This window comes from Pan troglodytes, chromosome 4 (genome assembly GCF_028858775.2).
Source record: "Pan troglodytes isolate AG18354 chromosome 4, NHGRI_mPanTro3-v2.0_pri, whole genome shotgun sequence".
Taxonomy (NCBI): Eukaryota; Metazoa; Chordata; class Mammalia; order Primates; family Hominidae; genus Pan; species Pan troglodytes.
The window spans coordinates 138,688,984-138,705,126 of NC_072402.2; the positions used below are offsets into that span (position 1 = coordinate 138,688,984).

At 40.3% G+C, this 16,143-nt stretch overlaps 12 protein-coding genes across 12 annotated transcripts in view; all 12 read left to right on the top strand.

Moving 5' to 3' along the window:
- The window catches only part of PCDHA2 (protocadherin alpha 2), a 217,237-nt gene that overhangs the window by 178,795 nt on the left and 22,299 nt on the right, over positions 1-16,143 (top strand). Inside the window, exons 2-3 of the mRNA NM_001082583.4 lie at positions 5,307-5,365; positions 8,919-9,007. Coding sequence (NP_001076052.1) covers positions 5,307-5,365; positions 8,919-9,007 — 148 coding nt within the window. The remainder of the gene's footprint in view (positions 1-5,306; positions 5,366-8,918; positions 9,008-16,143) is intronic.
- The window catches only part of PCDHA3 (protocadherin alpha 3), a 211,072-nt gene that overhangs the window by 172,630 nt on the left and 22,299 nt on the right, over positions 1-16,143 (top strand). Inside the window, exons 2-3 of the mRNA NM_001082586.4 lie at positions 5,307-5,365; positions 8,919-9,007. Of these exons, the coding sequence (NP_001076055.2) occupies positions 5,307-5,365; positions 8,919-9,007 (148 nt within the window). The remainder of the gene's footprint in view (positions 1-5,306; positions 5,366-8,918; positions 9,008-16,143) is intronic.
- Positions 1-16,143, top strand: part of PCDHA4 (protocadherin alpha 4) — a 205,021-nt gene that overhangs the window by 166,579 nt on the left and 22,299 nt on the right. Inside the window, 2 exon segments of the mRNA NM_001364703.2 lie at positions 5,307-5,365; positions 8,919-9,007. Coding sequence (NP_001351632.1) covers positions 5,307-5,365; positions 8,919-9,007 — 148 coding nt within the window.
- PCDHA5 (protocadherin alpha 5) overlaps positions 1-16,143 on the top strand; it is a 190,432-nt gene that overhangs the window by 151,990 nt on the left and 22,299 nt on the right. The window contains exons 2-3 of the mRNA NM_001082585.4: positions 5,307-5,365; positions 8,919-9,007. Of these exons, the coding sequence (NP_001076054.2) occupies positions 5,307-5,365; positions 8,919-9,007 (148 nt within the window). The remainder of the gene's footprint in view (positions 1-5,306; positions 5,366-8,918; positions 9,008-16,143) is intronic.
- Positions 1-16,143, top strand: part of PCDHA6 (protocadherin alpha 6) — a 184,102-nt gene that overhangs the window by 145,660 nt on the left and 22,299 nt on the right. Inside the window, 2 exon segments of the mRNA NM_001082591.4 lie at positions 5,307-5,365; positions 8,919-9,007. Coding sequence (NP_001076060.1) covers positions 5,307-5,365; positions 8,919-9,007 — 148 coding nt within the window.
- The window catches only part of PCDHA7 (protocadherin alpha 7), a 177,804-nt gene that overhangs the window by 139,361 nt on the left and 22,300 nt on the right, over positions 1-16,143 (top strand). Inside the window, 2 exon segments of the mRNA NM_001082590.3 lie at positions 5,307-5,365; positions 8,919-9,007. Coding sequence (NP_001076059.1) covers positions 5,307-5,365; positions 8,919-9,007 — 148 coding nt within the window.
- Positions 1-16,143, top strand: part of PCDHA8 (protocadherin alpha 8) — a 170,851-nt gene that overhangs the window by 132,409 nt on the left and 22,299 nt on the right. Inside the window, 2 exon segments of the mRNA NM_001082589.4 lie at positions 5,307-5,365; positions 8,919-9,007. Of these exon segments, the coding sequence (NP_001076058.2) occupies positions 5,307-5,365; positions 8,919-9,007 (148 nt within the window).
- PCDHA9 (protocadherin alpha 9) overlaps positions 1-16,143 on the top strand; it is a 164,532-nt gene that overhangs the window by 126,090 nt on the left and 22,299 nt on the right. Inside the window, 2 exon segments of the mRNA NM_001082587.4 lie at positions 5,307-5,365; positions 8,919-9,007. Of these exon segments, the coding sequence (NP_001076056.2) occupies positions 5,307-5,365; positions 8,919-9,007 (148 nt within the window).
- PCDHA11 (protocadherin alpha 11) overlaps positions 1-16,143 on the top strand; it is a 144,497-nt gene that overhangs the window by 106,055 nt on the left and 22,299 nt on the right. The window contains exons 2-3 of the mRNA NM_001082588.4: positions 5,307-5,365; positions 8,919-9,007. Coding sequence (NP_001076057.2) covers positions 5,307-5,365; positions 8,919-9,007 — 148 coding nt within the window. The remainder of the gene's footprint in view (positions 1-5,306; positions 5,366-8,918; positions 9,008-16,143) is intronic.
- PCDHA12 (protocadherin alpha 12) overlaps positions 1-16,143 on the top strand; it is a 136,716-nt gene that overhangs the window by 98,274 nt on the left and 22,299 nt on the right. Inside the window, 2 exon segments of the mRNA NM_001082584.4 lie at positions 5,307-5,365; positions 8,919-9,007. Of these exon segments, the coding sequence (NP_001076053.3) occupies positions 5,307-5,365; positions 8,919-9,007 (148 nt within the window).
- PCDHAC1 (protocadherin alpha subfamily C, 1) overlaps positions 1-16,143 on the top strand; it is an 85,375-nt gene that overhangs the window by 46,933 nt on the left and 22,299 nt on the right. The window contains 2 exon segments of the mRNA NM_001082582.4: positions 5,307-5,365; positions 8,919-9,007. Coding sequence (NP_001076051.4) covers positions 5,307-5,365; positions 8,919-9,007 — 148 coding nt within the window.
- The window catches only part of PCDHAC2 (protocadherin alpha subfamily C, 2), a 45,873-nt gene that overhangs the window by 7,431 nt on the left and 22,299 nt on the right, over positions 1-16,143 (top strand). The window contains 2 exon segments of the mRNA NM_001082592.4: positions 5,307-5,365; positions 8,919-9,007. Coding sequence (NP_001076061.1) covers positions 5,307-5,365; positions 8,919-9,007 — 148 coding nt within the window.

Consider the following 16,143-nt stretch of genomic DNA (forward strand, 5'->3'; position numbering starts at 1 on the left):
AGAAGAAGTCTATTTATCGTAGCTTGAATGTCATTGGCCTACTGTTTCCTTCTGACCCAGGAGTGAGCCATCACATGGGCATCTGGTCTAACTCAGAACACTCTGCAGGGACACAGCCTGGCATATTATAGGTTGCCTATTGGCATGCTGTCTACTTGACAGAATAGCAAAGTCAGTTCTGGATACTTGCCTTGTTGCCTACCAGTTTTTGCTCTCAATGAGAGGTCAGAATAATGTCAATTTGCAAACGTTTGAGGAAACATTCCTGTCACCAAACCCAGAGGTTTAGCTGAATATGATGGCATTTTACAGGTGTCTTTAAATGTGGCTTTTACAGAAGCTTCACCTGGATCAATGTTTTGTGCATGTGATAATACGACTATAAATTTAGCTTATTAATATGATAATATTTGGAGCAGTATAATCTATAACCATGACTTCAAAAATCAAAGGTTAAAAGGATTCTTTTGCAGTATTTTAAATCTGCTAACCTGAAAATTATACAAGGGTTTTTCTTTCAAGAATTTTAACTTGACAAATGCAAAGGAATATCCAACATTGCAAAGGTAAAGAGAAATCTTAGTTCCTTGGCATATAAGCACCATCAGTTCCTTTCTGGCCTTCCAGGGTCAGAACTCTGGGCTCCAAGGAGGTACAACTGTGAGTGAGAGAGTAGCTGCTGTGCTAGCAGGCTATGCATCCAGAACTAAACAGACCTAGCACTTTCTGTTGTACTGGAACCCATTAGGTATGTTCTAAAGTTATGTTTATTTTACTTTCCTGGTCTGTAAATTAGCATTTTAAATGACTACATTCAGAGGAAAGTATTCCACCTAGAATTCTCAAATTTATTACCTTTGTGTTTTATTTTATTTTAGTTTTTTTGAGACGGAGTTTTGCTCTTGTTGCCCAGGCTGGAGTGCAATGGCATGATCTTGGCTCACTGCAACCTCTGCCTCCAGGGTTCAAGCGATTCTCCTGCCTCAACCTCCCGAGTAGCTGAGATTACAGGCATGCGCCACCATGCCTGGCTAATTTTGTATTTTTGGGTTTCACCATGTTGTTCAAGCTGCTCTCGAACTCCTGTCTCCACCTTGGCCTCCCAAAGTGCTGGGATTACAGGTATGAGCCACTGCGCCCAGCCCCCATTTTGATATACTAGAAGACCAATATGCAACATAATGATTATTTTAAATGTTATATTCCCTTTTGCCTTAATGAGGAACAGTCTATGTATCCCTTTTCTGATGATTTGTAACAAATTACCACAAGTAAGTTGTTTAAAACACCACCTATTTGTTATCTCACAGTCCTGTACCATGTGGCTGAGTTGTCCGCTCAGGTATTCTCAAGGCTGAAATGAACACAGCTGGGCTGTGTTGTCCTTTGCAGGCTCTTAGGAAGAATCTACTATCGAGCTCATTCAGATTGTTGGCAGAATCCAGTTGTTTGGGGACTGAGATCTCTGTTTTCCTACTTACTATTGGCCTGGGGTCACTCTCAGTTCCTAGAGAACTGAGGACTCAGGACTCTTGTCCCATGGTCTGCTCCATCTTCATGGCTGGCACTGGAGAATCTTCCCTCACATGGAATCCCTCTTATGCTTCAGATCTCTCTGATTTCTGTCTCTGACCTCTAGACCCAGATTTAAAGAGCTCATGTGATTATGTCAGTCCCATCCAGATGATCTCCCTTTCTCAAAGCCAACTGTGCTACATAGCATAATGTAATCATGGGAATAAGATCCATCACAATCACAGTCTTGGAGATTATTCAGGGTGTGCACACCAGGATATAGGGATCTTGGGGCCATCTTGGAATTCTGCCTATCAGTTTATATCAATGTTCATAAAATAGCGCTATGCAAAATCTGCAGTGGATATATTCTTAATACAGTCCTATTAGGAAGGAAAAGGAGATATTATATGCAGTCTCATGTCCCAGAGGGCAATTTATTGATGTCTTCCACATGGATTTCCATGGTACGAAGATAGCATATTATTTCATTGAGTAGTTGTGTGAGTTTATTAATAAAATAGGGTATTTTAAACTTATTTTACTTTAAATCTTAGAAGAGGTGATTCATCCTTCTGTAGCTCAAATATTCTATGTTATAAATCACAGATAATACCATTACAAGATAAATTAAATCTTTTTTATAATTTTAATAGGAACTGAAGTGTATTCTTATTCTTCAGTAATACTACATCACCCATATGGACTACCTAATTGATTTTTTCCACATACGGAGTTTTGTGACCATTATTCTACCAAAAGACTAACCTTTGAAGCAATAGGACATATTAGAGTTCTTCACCAATAGAAAGTAAGCATAGTCCTGGGAGGTACCATCTAAGTATTAAAGAACTAAATAATCACAGTTATTTCAACTGTGATTGAAATTGTGATAGTAATATATGTCTTACTGTGTCAGATATATCAGTAGTCAACTTTTCAACTTGAATTTTTCCAAGTTTAATCAAGTTCTGGATGAAACTCATGTACATTTTATTACTTTTAGTTTTGTATTGTTTTAAATCAATATCCTGGAAACTCAGAAGTAAAAAAGAGAAAGAAGAAAAATATATGTCATTTCATGTAAATTTATTTAAAACACAGACTTTTGGCAAGGCACAGTGGCTCAAGCCTGTAATCCCAGCACTTTGGGAGGCCGAGGAGGGTGGATTGCCTGAGGTCAGGTGTTCAAGACCAGCCTGGCCAACATGGTGAAACCCCATCTCTACTAAAAATTCAAAAATTAGCCAGGTACGGTGGCAGATGCCTGTAATCCCAGCTACTAGGGAGGCTGGGGAAGAAGAATTGCTTGAATCCGGGAGGCAGAGGTTGCAGGGAGCCAAGATCGCGCCACTGCACACCAGCCTAAATGACAGAGTAAGACCCTATCTCATAAATAAATAAATAAATATAAATAAAACACAGACTTTTGTGTTAAGGGGACCTAAACATGACTGTCAGCTGAACTCAGCAATCAGGCAAGTAATTTAATCTCTCCAAAGTTCAGATGTCTCATTTTTGCAATTTAAGTACAATAATGTTGACTTTGCATTATAGTTCATTTATTTAAACACATTTTAAAAACCTCCCAGATGCCAGAAGCCTGCTAGACTCTGACTATATAGCTACGCTTTTATGAATATCTGAAGATATGCATGTGTCTAATGAGCAAAACAGATATAATCCCTTTCATAGAGTTTACTGTCTGACAAAGAAAGAATTAGGATACATGCAACAGTATGTAATAAAGTGCAAAATCTAGTACTGTGTAGCTACTTAAAACATATTATATGCTTTCTTCCTTTCCTTTTCCCTGCCTGATCTTACTGCCGTGAGAAATCTTGTAACTGTGATTCTGTCAAATGAATCTGAGAAGGATGTTGTTGCTGATGGACTAGTATAGAAAATAGCAGCATGACAAATTAAATGTGTCATTGGGGAAGTGAGATTGTATAATGAACTGAGTTTCCTGGTCAGTCCTGCTAGAACTGTGCCTTTCAGCAAAATGAGTTTGGTGATTTCATTCCAAAGATCAAGTTGCAGCAATTTTCATCATGAATGTTACCCAATCATAGAAAAATTGGCAACATTTCTCAGCAGATGTTACAGTCTTTCTCAAAGGAAGGTTCTCTCAGCTGACAAGCTAACGATAGTGCTCCTGATGGCGAGGGGAGAGATGGTGATGATGACTGATTGATAAAAAGTATTTTAGTCATATTTCCAGGTTTATAAAATGATTTGCAAACATTTTCTTTTGTTCCCTCTAACACCGCTAGTAGATAATGGAAACTCCTTTGATTTGGTCTGTAGATAATTTTATGCTATGTTATATGGAATATCCATAGCATTTTGTGAACTTGAAAAGAAAGGAGGAAGCAGCTTGCATATGCATATCTTGCTAGCAGATTGGTAGAATAGAGAGAGCAGTTAGCATGTGAGGACCACTGAGGTAAAGTATCCCAGAGTTGTAACTTTTTCTGGGCCTTGACTTTGGCTAATTCTCTGCATGCCAAATATCATGTAGCCATCCAGAAATCTGTCTGAATATTGAGATGGTGATCATTTCTCTCCTGGGTGTTATGAAGAAATGTGTTTATTAAATACTTTGCATCCCTTAAAGGAACTATATGAATGATAGGAATAAGAATTATTGACAGTTTTGAATGGTCTATTGATATTACTATGGCTTTGTTTCTACCAAATATGATAAGTATAATGTAGAGGAAAATACAAAATACAACTTTTATCCCCCATTTTTTTCATTCAACTATACCTCAATATTCAGTGACAGGGCCACCTTAATCTCTGCCCATGAAAACGCATCTAGAGGAGTGTCACAAGTTTTTCACAGTGACATTTTTGCTTACTGGTACAAGACAGTGGTGGTGACTGATGATGTCCCAGTGATTTCTGAGTAGCTTCTAACCAGTGCATAACTCCCCCAACAGTCTTTAAGTCTTTAGGTGCCCATATTTTCCTCTTTGTTCTCCCCCTTCAGACTGAGAGTTTGTAGAGAGAGGGCAACAGATCTTTTCAATACATAACTAATGCAAAATGTATCAGGTTTTTCTTGGATTTCAGCTACTCCCTGTTAAACAATCAGAGCTTAGTGAACAGTGATTCAGTGAGGAGGGAAAGCACTCAGGAAGGAACAGGAACAAGTACAAGTTTATGAAAAGCGTTAGGTAGCAAAACAAGGTCAAACTCTGCAATAGTTTGTTTTCCTCTCCCTAGTATCCCTCTTCAATCAGAAAAGAGACTGTTATCAGTTGCTGGTGTTATGACTGGGCACATCCGCCCTGGGTCAAATATGCTGCAGTCTGCAAAGCCAGCAGCAGATTGCAGTCCTCTGCAGTCCAGCCAGGCCAGCAGAACTTGTGTAGCCATGTGCCCTGTTATAGCTGTAATACTGAATTGGGAATGTTCCCTTAATGGGGCACTTGAGGGCAAAAGCAGTGAAAGCTTTTCCTTTCTCAAAACAGACTGTTCTTCCCGTAGTGTTTTAAGAACACAGACATGTATGGGGCAAGGCAAAGCCAAAGGTGGCCTTTACAAGATTATTAAATCTGGTCTTCCAGGGCATCTAATCTGTGTGAGGACCCTGATGAACTAATTTTCTTCTAAAGTGCTATATATGTAGATATCATCATAGAGTTACACATGAAATGGCTCATTCAATACTTTTTTTAGATGCCTGGAAATATTTAAGGGAGTAACTAATCAATTAGCAGCATCCCTGGGAGAACATTGTCTTGTCATTTTAACAGAAAACTCTCTTTGTGATTTTGCAGCCACGACAGCCCAACCCTGACTGGCGTTACTCTGCCTCCCTGAGAGCAGGCATGCACAGGTATGTATTTCCCTCCTCATTCACTCAGAAGTAACCTTAACTTGGTATGGCTCAGATAAACTGCATCTCCATAGGCCAGAAGCAGCTGTCAAAACTAAAAAGCTTTAGGTACTTTGCCAGAAAAATGCAATTATTTTTTCCCCATGTTTATTCCTTGAAAGATCGCAAATGGTCAGTGCCAGATGCTTATCAAGTGCTGGCATATAAGAGTCCTCTGTAAAATCACAGAAACAGGCTGCTATGTATTTTCTCCCATCAAAATTTCTACAGGGAAGTAATTTCAACCTCCTTCATCCCTCTCTACCTATGCTTTCTTTTCCTCCTTTAAAAACTGTAATTAATACTCATGCTTTGAGACTTGGGTACATTGTGCAATGTATACATACATGTTGTCTACCTTGTTTTTTTTTAATCTCACATTGGCTAGTACATCCTATTACCCTCAATAATTGATTGCTATTGTTGTTTATGTTCACACCTATTAGAGCCTCCTCATCTTTCCCATCTGTTGCTATCTTATTGTCATCAATGACATGGGTTCTTCAGAAGATGAGCCATGTAAAGGGCTCCAAATCTAGCTTACTTTAAATTAACCTAGAGTAACAGTATTGGACACCAAATCTAGCTTATTTTATTTTACTAGTATTTGGACACCAAATCTAGCTTACTTTAAATTAACCTAGAGTAACAGTATTAGTCTAAGACTCAGATTAAATATAATTTTGCTTTCTCTACTTTGTCTCTCTGACAGTAATTGATTAACTACCATTATTTCTGGAGGTGATCCAGTATCCATGCCATGGGGCCAAATAAAAGATTCATTATTTGCGAATGTCTTTGGAAACCAAATGGGAAGGACCAAGAAACAAATGATCACAACTATCAAAAGGATTTAATTGTAAAGAAGAAATAATCTTCAAACTTAAGCCCCTCAAAATATCTGGGCAACTATCAAGTGAATATTCACCAAACTTAGATCAGTTCGTAAAGAGAAAGCCTACAAAGTATGTGTAGAGTTAATGTGAAATTAGTTTTAGCCCATTAAAATGCATTAGATTGAAATAAATTAACATACTCTCAAGCATTACAAATGAGCAGAAATCATTACACTGGGTGCTATTTCTGATTCAGAAGCAATCAGTGAAGGGCTGAAGATTAGTAGTTGGCTTGGTAAGATGTCACATTGGAACCTGGGTCATAATTTTAGGCCAGAAACATTCATGCATATACCAGAATATTAGGTATCAGAAGAAATTCTTTATATTTATTAGAGACCAACATGTGCTTTTGCCTGCATCTGAGCTGTTGGTGGAGACATGCAATGGGTAAAAGCATGGTTTACAGTACCAACTCTTGAAAAGTACCAAAGCTATGAGTTGTGCCTTAAAAACTACATTTGAAATAAAACATTAAAACATAACTTCCTGGACTGGGCGCGGTGGCTCACACCTGTAATCCCAGCACTTTGGGAGGCCGAGGTGGGCAGATCACGAGGTCAAGAGATAGAGACCATCCTGGACAACACGGTGAAACCATGTCTCTACTAAAAATACAAAAATTAGCTGGACATGATGGCGTGTGCCTGTAGTTCCAGCTACTAGGGAGGCTGAGGCAGGAGAATCGCTTGAACCCGGGAGGCGGAGGTTGCAGTGAGCCAAGATCGAGCCACTGCACTCCAGCCTGGCGACAGTGCGAGACTCTGTCTCAGAAGAATAAATAAATGAATAAAATAACATAACTTCCTTATTCCATTTTCAAATTGAAAAAAAAAAAGCCAAATGTGCTCCTATTCGGGTTTCAATTAAGATATTATGAGATTTGAGTAGAGTAAGAAATAAAATAAAAATTGAAATTAAAATGCCATTTCTTTTTTGCATTGTAATACATTGAACATATTAAATGAGTTGTGAACCTAAATAATACTAATCTTTTTCATATGTGTGCTTGGCTTCTCGGCCTTTCCAGTCTTGGACATCATGTAACTATTCTTTAAAAAATTCTGCTTTGAGCTGAGCTGGCTCCAGGATAGTTACACCTTCATGAATCTGACTGAGCCCACACAATTTGCTAGTAGGATCCAGGAACACTTGAAGGCTGTTAATATTTGGGAAAAAAACAGATAATTCTAGAGTGTAGACAAGGGGAAGAATAGTAAAAGGTCAGAGTTTAATGAATGAATTTCTACTGGATATGTTGTTTGAAGTCAAAGAGTGAGAAGACATTGAACTTATATGTTGCCTTCCCTCTAATAGTTCAAGTTTGCTTGCTCTGTTGCCTCATATAACCCCTTTAGTCAGTAGTCTAAATTTTATTTTAGAAATTTAACTTTCAAGATAAGCAAATGTCTAGTTTAAAAGGGTCCTCTAGTCTAGGTGTAGTGGCTCATGCCTGTAATCCCAGCACTTTGGGAGGGTGAGGCAGGTGGATCACTTGAGGTCAGGAGTTCAGGACCAGCCTGGTCAATATGGTGAAACCCTGTCTCTACTAAAAATACAAAAATGAGCCAGGCATGGTGGCGGGTGCCTGTAGTCCCAGCTACTTGGGAGGCTGAGGCAGGAGAATTGCTTGAACCTGGGAGGCAGAGGTTGCAGTGAGCTGAGATCGTGCCACTGTACTCCAGCCTGAGTGACAGAGTGAGGCTTTCTCTCAAAAATAAATAAAATAAAATAAAATGTTCCTCTAATTTTGATGAGGGTTTTCTTGGACATTTTCTCTTAGGATCCCACTTATTTCTTCCTTCCTTTCTTCCTTCCTTCCTTCCTTCCATCATTCATTCATTCATTCATTCATTCATCCAACAAATATTTGAGAGATTAATATGAGTTAGTATTAGACATACATAAATGAATACTGCACCATGTTCTCTTTTCCCTTGAACAGTTTATGTTCTATCTCTGCTTGCCTCTAAAGGTCTCCCAGTTTGTATCTCACTCCCAGCAATGTTTTATGCTGAATTAATCTCTTCTGAGCGGGGATCTGTGAGTGGTGGTGATCAGGTTTCTCTAGTCTCAGGAAATATAGGGTGGGTCATCTATGCATAAAAGATATAGAAAGAGTAAAATAGAAAATAAGGTTAAGAATTAATTAGATAGCCAAATTGGAACAATACTCCAATTATCAGAAAATATTTTAGTGTGTTTTCTTCTTTAGAGTAGAGAACCTAGGAACAAGAGAACCTGCAAGAGAGGCTTGGAACTTTTGAGAACAAGCCCTCCTCATCTGCTTCAGTATCGAGATGTTAAAATGGCTTAGTCCTCTGATGGGTTTCCTGTTAGATTTAGTGAGCGCCACATGGCGTTAATAAAAAACAGAATTGCCATAAAGATAGAACATGTGTATTCCTGGAATAGTATAGCAGGCAATAAGTAAGTCAGCAATGCTTCTGCAGTTTATGCAGGGTGACTGCTCAGCAGTAATTGCTTCAGTTCAAGCATGAGCAGAATGTGTTAGCTGCAGCCCTGGCTTCATAGATGTAAGCAATTTCTGAGGGTGGAAGAAGAGATGGGAAAGAATTTATGATCTAACCGTTATCTGGGTCTGTGTGTTTATTCAGCTCTGTGCACCTAGAGGAGGCTGGCATTCTACGGGCTGGTCCAGGAGGGCCTGATCAGCAGTGGCCAACAGTATCCAGTGCAACACCAGGTAAAGAGCTGGGGTCTCTCCATTCTTTCTTGGTTTCCGGAAAGTGATCAGATGACCTACTTTTGTAAGATCAGGAATGTTGATGGCTCTTTTTCTTTTATATTTTTGTTATTCCCTTTTTTCCATACATACATGATTTCCTTACATATATGATTATTTTGATTTTATACCTAATGCTCTTCAGGAGTTGAAAAAGGATAACATAAGAAAAGTGTGTATGCACGCATGTGTGCATGTGTGTGTGTGTGTATGAAGTTTTTGGGGTTTGTTTGTTTGTTTAAATCAGGTACCTTTCAAATGCTTAGGTCATCCAAGCCATGCAGAGAAGATCTGGTGGCCTTATGCACAGAGATGACACTGTTAACAAAGATCTTTTGGTTGAAGACTATGGAAACCCACCCAAAGTAGTAAGGAAAGAAAGAGAAAAAGAAGGAAAGAAAGAAAAAGGAAGGAAGGAAGGAAGATGGTTTCTCATGGAAGTGGAAAATTATCGGAACCAAGGCATTGTTTTGAGTTCAAGTCAAAGTCAATCTGCTTCTCTCTGCACATCAACAACATTCTGCAGACTGACTTTTAGTGCCTTGGCATGCATGTTGCCAAACATGACCACCTCACAATTTCTTAGTTTAGAGGGATAATAGGGACTATTTCCTAATCCAAACTTTCAGGAAAGAGAACCTGCTAAGTTGTGTAAAAAACCTAATGGCTGGGTGAGTATAGGAAAATTGCTTAAACTCACATTTCCTTGGTATCCTTATTCTTGCCCTATCACTAAAGCAGGGTCATGTAATAGAAATATGGCTTTGGAGGCCCATCGCTGTGGCAGTTTTCAGAAAGGGAAGATTAAGAGTTGGTAGAGACCACAAATTGTGTCTACTCTAATCCTCTATTAATAGAACATCATGATGATAATAGTAGTTACTAATTATTAAGCCATAATATGCCTAGACACTGTGCCAAGTACATTGTATGTGTTCTCATTTATTCCTTAAGTCAAGCTTGCAAGGGATTTATTACATCTATTCTACATATGAGAAACTGGAGAGACAGAGAGATTAAGAAATGTACCCAAGTTCACGTAGCTTGTAAGTGGCAGAGGGGAGGATTCAAACCCAAATGTGTTTAGTTTCAAATCCAAGTATATCTAGCACTTATATTCATAACATGGCTGGCTTGCAATAATCCATTCAAATTCAAATACATATCTACATACATAACAGATGACAGAATGTGTGTGTAAAAGGTTTTTTCCCAAAAATAATCAGATGCCTTTCAAATTATTAAGTAACATGCAGCTAAGGGCCCATTTTTACTGGCAACTCTAAGGGCATTCATTGATTCTAATCAGCCAGGATTTGCTATTTATGGATGTTGCACAATTCAACTAAAAGTCACATTTGTCCAAAAAATATACAAGTTGAAGCAATTCATTAGAGAGCTAATATTGCCAGATTGCAAGGGGAAAAACATAAAATAGTTCATTGACAAATCTGTACCCTCAATGCCAACGATGGAGTGAAGAAATGATGGAGGAGGAAGCGGTTTTAGACTGCCAAGTGTTGCAGGATGTGGAGGCATCTGGGAAGGTGAGAACTTCCCAAAGAAGCCACATGAAATCATGACTTTCTACCTTGCCTTTATTTCAGAGTTCTTCTTGCTCTTATGGAGGCATTGTAGGTCGACCTGGTAAGCCACAAACTAACTTTGAATACATTCTCTCTCCCATTGGTGATGCTGGTTGGTGTGTATTCCTAGGCAAATGTGGAGTAGGAACCATGTATTGATATTTCATACATCTGGCCAAGTCCCTCTTTCAGATTCAAAAAATGTTGAGAACCTATCTTTTTTACAGAGATAGAGAAGGGGATCTCCCTTGTTCCCTTTCTTACTGTCCCAGCCCCTCTTGTATAACCCATTTTATCCAGAACTGTGCCTGGCTGCTGATGCATGAGTCACAGTCTTCATGGACTGTGTTGGATAGAGCTTACATCTTCCAACTACTCCATGGCAACCTAATCATACTTTTCAATACATACCTCTGCATCAATGATGTAAAGTTAAAGGGATTCTTTGCCTTCTCCCTGTCCTTCTGGTACTTTTAGGTTTTTAGGACTCAATATATGTTCTGCACTGCTTGGAGGGAATATGGCATAAAGATTGAGATTGTGATTTAGAGTCAGATTTGAGTTGAATTCTAATCCCAAGCTTACTTGCTGGGTGAGCATAGACAAACTGCCTGAATTCATATTTTCTTAATTACCCTTTCTGTAAATTGGGTGTAGTAATAATAATAACACCTATTTTATTGAGTTACCATGAGAACTAAAGGAGAAAAAAAGAACTGAGCATAGTGCTTGACATATAGTTAATAAATGTCTAATCTTTTTTTTTTTGAGACAGAGTCTCGCTCTGTCCCCCAGGCTGGAGTCCAGTGGCACGATATCGGCTCACAGCAACCTCTGCCTCCTGGGTTCAAGTGATTCTCCTGCCTCAGCCTCCTGAGTAGCTGAGACTACAGGCGTGTGCCACCAAGCCTGGCTAATTTTTTGTGTTTTTAGTAAAGATGGGGTTTCACCGTGTTAGCCAGGATTGTCTCAATCTCCTGACCTCGTAATCCGCCTGCCTCGGTCTCCCAAAGTGTTGGGATTACAGGCGTGAGCCACCGCGCCTGGCCTAATCTTCTTACTCTTTTTTCTTTCTGGACTACTTTTCTGCAATCTATGATATAGTGTTGGCTGATAGCCTGGTGGCCAGAATTCAGTAGTTCTCATTTGCAGGCCCAGATATAGACCCTCTGAGGTCATCTGGGTCTATATAATCCAGTCACCCCAACTGTTCCCCTGGAAATGGAGTGAGGAGGATTTATTAGTTGCTGCCTGAAGAAAAGGGAAATGCTCCAAAAAAATTGGTTGTTTCCAGACTCAAATAGAGCCTGCCTTTCATTGATTCTATTGCCCTTAAAGCTTCACAGTGAAGATGCAGTTGCTTCCAAAAGGCTTCTTTCTGGTGCCTAAGCCTCCTTATACTTGCTTCAGAGCCCTTTCCGTGAACCAGCTGTGTATTGCTCTTCTCATCCCAACACTTGCAATGGCTGAATAAAGGAAGTGGGGCCTGCCTTATGCTAATCCTCGTTCATATGTGTTTCTTAAAGTTATTTTTCCTTCACTGATGAATTCCTTTTTTTTTTTTTGAGACAGTCTTGCTCTGTCGCCCAGGCTGGAGTGCAGTGGCACGATCTCAGCTCACACCAAGCTCCGCCTCCCGGGTTCATGCCACTCTCCTGCCTCAGCCTCCTGAGTAGCTGGGACTACAGGCGCCCGCCACCACTCCTGTCTAATTTTTTGTATTTTTAGTAGAGCCGGGGTTTCACTGTGTTAGCCAGGATGGTCTGAATCTCCTGACCTGGTGATCCGCCCACCTCAGCCTCCCAAGGTGCTGGGATTACAGGCGTGAGCCACCGCGCCCGGCCTCACTGATGAATTCTTTTGCTTTTTAAAGAAACTGTTCATTTACTTTCACAGTCTGCAAAAGCCTAAGATAAAGATGCCACACTCTGAAAGGATCAACAAGGGCATCACCAAGTGATGTTTTCTGCAGGATAAACAAGTCAGGCATTAAATTGGTTAATCCTGATTACTGGCCCCTTTCTCTAGCCTCCCCTCTGTGTGAGCAGACCCGGACCACAGGCTTTCTTATTTCCTTTCAGCTTCCCTTGAGACTGAGCAGAGAGAGAAAATTAGCTAAATCGGGAATGCAGGGAATACAGTTGCAGCCTCTTCTTCAGATGGAGGAATGCGTTTTGGGGGGAGGGACATTAAAGGGCCAGTCGCTCCTGTTACAGCTCTTTTTAACTTCATGAGTACGAATGCCCTGAAGAGGTTTTAATGAATGCCCTCTTGTGATCAGTTCCTAGGGCAATCCCAGAGGTTATAAAAGGACTGCCCCTGCCTGTGAGGGAACTGGCCTGGCTTCAGTGGGCCAGGCTGCTTTGTTATCTGTTATTGGTTTTTCCAGCTCCTCTTTCTACATTTCAAGGGATCTCAGGCCTTACCTAACGCAACAGTACATTAGTTTTAGAGTGGGAGATGCTCACTGTTTTCAGAAGAGTTCAGAAAGTTTCAAAACACACAGCACTGCAGAAGATAACATTATAGCTTCTCAAGACCCCAGGGGATCTGGGACTAAACAGTGAAAGATTAATTAGGTAGCGGAAGCCACTAAGGCAGTGAGTCTTAGTTAGAGAACTTTGGTTTAGACAATGGTTCTCAAAGGGGCAGCAACACCAACAATACCCGGAAACTTGTTAGAAATGCAAATTCTTAGGCCCTATCCTAGACTAATGAATCAGAAATTCTCAGGATGGAGGCTGGGTGTGGTCGCTCATGCCTGTAATTCCAGCACTTTGGGAGGCCAAGGCAGGCAGATCACTTGAGGTCATGAGTTCGAGACCAGCCTGGTCAACATGGCGAAACCCCATCTCTACTAAAGTTACAAAAATGAGCTGGGCGTGGTGGCAGGTGCCTGTAATCCCAGCTACTCGGGAGGCTAAGGCAGGAGAATTGCTTGAACTCAGGAGGTGGAGGTTGCAGTGAGCTGAGATTGCACCACTGCACTCCAGCCTGGGTGACAGAGTGAGACTCCATCTCAAAAAAAAAAAAAAAAAAAGAAATAAATAAAGAAAGACATTCTCAGGAATGGGACCTGGCAGTCTATGTTTTAACAAGCCTTCTATGTGATACCAATGTACTGTAAAGTTTTAAGAACTGGTCTAAGGTAAATATTCCTGAGGTTGTCTTATATCATTACAGGGTCAGAATCCATGCAAGGAAGCCATCTGTTTATGGTTCTTGTGAGAAGCAGGGGGCCTTTCCCCATGCCCGAGAGATAATTGTTAAGAGCTCAAGCTTGGGAGTCAGTGACCCTTTCTGAATTCTACCTCTGCCACTCAGTAATTGTATGTTCCTGGGACCATTACTTAACTTTCCTGATTCTCAGTTTCTTTCTCTATAAAATGGGGAGAATAGTGGTGTCTACCTTATAGGGTTCTTGCAAGAATTAGATGAGATAATGCACACATATTGCAGAATCTGAAGAACAATCAGGGTTTAGTAAATAGTAGCTATTTTTAAATGATTTTTCCAGGTATGAGTCTATCCTTCAGCTTCAAAATTTAGACCCAGGTTGTTCTGAGTATTCTCTGTGGGAAGAATCTGCTATAGAGAAGATTTTTTTAAAGTGCCTGTCTCTTTGTTTCCTTAGGGGATTGCTTTTGCCCTGATTTGCCACATCTCTTTACTCTGTGGAAAATGGACACAGTTTATGTGCCCTAGTTTTATATGGGGATTTATATTCTTAATTGTCTCAAGGATTCTTACCTGTCTGACAAAACCAACTCCCCATGGAAAGACTCCATGGAGACTCCATCTCTGATCCTTCCCCAGAAAGAAAGCATGATTCTTAAGTTTTTTAGAATCTGTTTAGGAGCACTGTCAACATGAATTTTTCCATTTCATGAGTGAGTGCAGCCTCGGGCCTTGTTGGAGAATTTAGAAAGCATGCTGTTCCACTAACCTGTTCAACCTCAACTTCTGCCGTTGTCATAGCAATGACAGTCCTGGGAGGTGTGTGCATATCCTTATTAGGAAAAAAAAATGAGATCAGGGATCTATGTGAGTGGGGCAGCTCCCGCCTGTGAGTATCCTTCGCTGTCACCTGCCATCTGACAGCCCAGGAGTGCCAGCTTGGCTTGGCTTTCTCTACCTGAGGAAAGTAAGTCCTTTTAAGATGCACTTTTACTTTCTGGGGGTGTGAAACTCATTGTGTTTGCCAGAGTTCTCTTTGCAGCGTATGTAAAGAATTTGTTTGTTTTGGATTGACCTGAAGGGAGGAAGCAAGGGTGTGGGAAGGGGAATTAGCATCCTCTACCTAGGAGAAGCCCTGAAGCTTACTTAAGTCTCTGCTGGCTCCATCCATTCATGACTTTCTTCATCTTCTTCTTGGGAAAACACTCTGTACCTTCCACTTTTAATGGTCATGTAAATAAAAGACTAGAATGGAGATTTCCTGGTTTTCTGAAATTAAACATTTTTGTTTATGAATAGACTCTAAGGTAATTCTTTCCCTAGACGCTCTGTATTTTCTTGGACCTCTCATTTGCCCCATAGTAATTATTCTAGGATTGGTGGCCTGGGCAGAATACAGTCATGGTTAAGACCATGATACATAATAAAAGAATTTCTTCCGTAACAGTAGCCCCAAACAGAGATCACGTGTCTCCTGACACCTATCCAGTCTCATGTGCACTCAGATGTACGCTCCTGGATATAACATTTTAGAGGGTGTAGTGAGGAGAATAGAACAACACTGTTCTCTTAGGCTGCAGTTTCCTTCAAGCCCCACGATGGAGAGAAGCAGGCTAATGCAGGGTAAGGAAATAGAGACTTATTATAGTTTCTTCAGTTATCATTGATTCCTTTAATATGCCAGCTACATTGAGGCAATACAGTCTGGCCTCTGAAAACCTTGTCAGGAGAAACAACTTTTGAATATATCTTAGAAAAATAAGACACTTTATCCCTTCTTTTGTTTAAGAGTGTTGCATAAAACAGGAGAGTTTCTGAATTGCCCTCCCTTCTAGCTTTCTTTATACACCATTCTTTGTAGCTGAAGTTTTAAGCCCCTTGTCAAAAGGGAGATTCAAGTTTCTGCTGGGGAGATCTCAGTGTCACAAAGGGCCAAGGAAGTAGGGTCTCACCAACTTTGCCACCTGGCTCAGCTCAAAGGTGATAGGTCACCTGTGTGACTGAGAGCTTTGTGGGAAAGATGATATGGAGGGTGGAAAGTCTGCACTTCACTCTGTGGGAAAAATTGCTGAGATTGTTTAGAATTGTTAGGCTTGGAACTCCTCCTGGGAGGTGCTTGAACAAGAAAGACCTGCTTATAACCTGAGTTGAGGGCAGAGGAGGAAGATAGTTTGTAATTCCTTTACGTTTTGTGGCTCCGGCAAGCCCTGTCCTCAGCCTCACTGACACAAGTAAACTAAAAATGAAAGTCTGTCCTAGTGACAGCAAGGGTCTTTCATGGCAATATTTTAAAAGAAACTCTGCCCAGATTTCAAAGGAACGTGAAAATTTTAT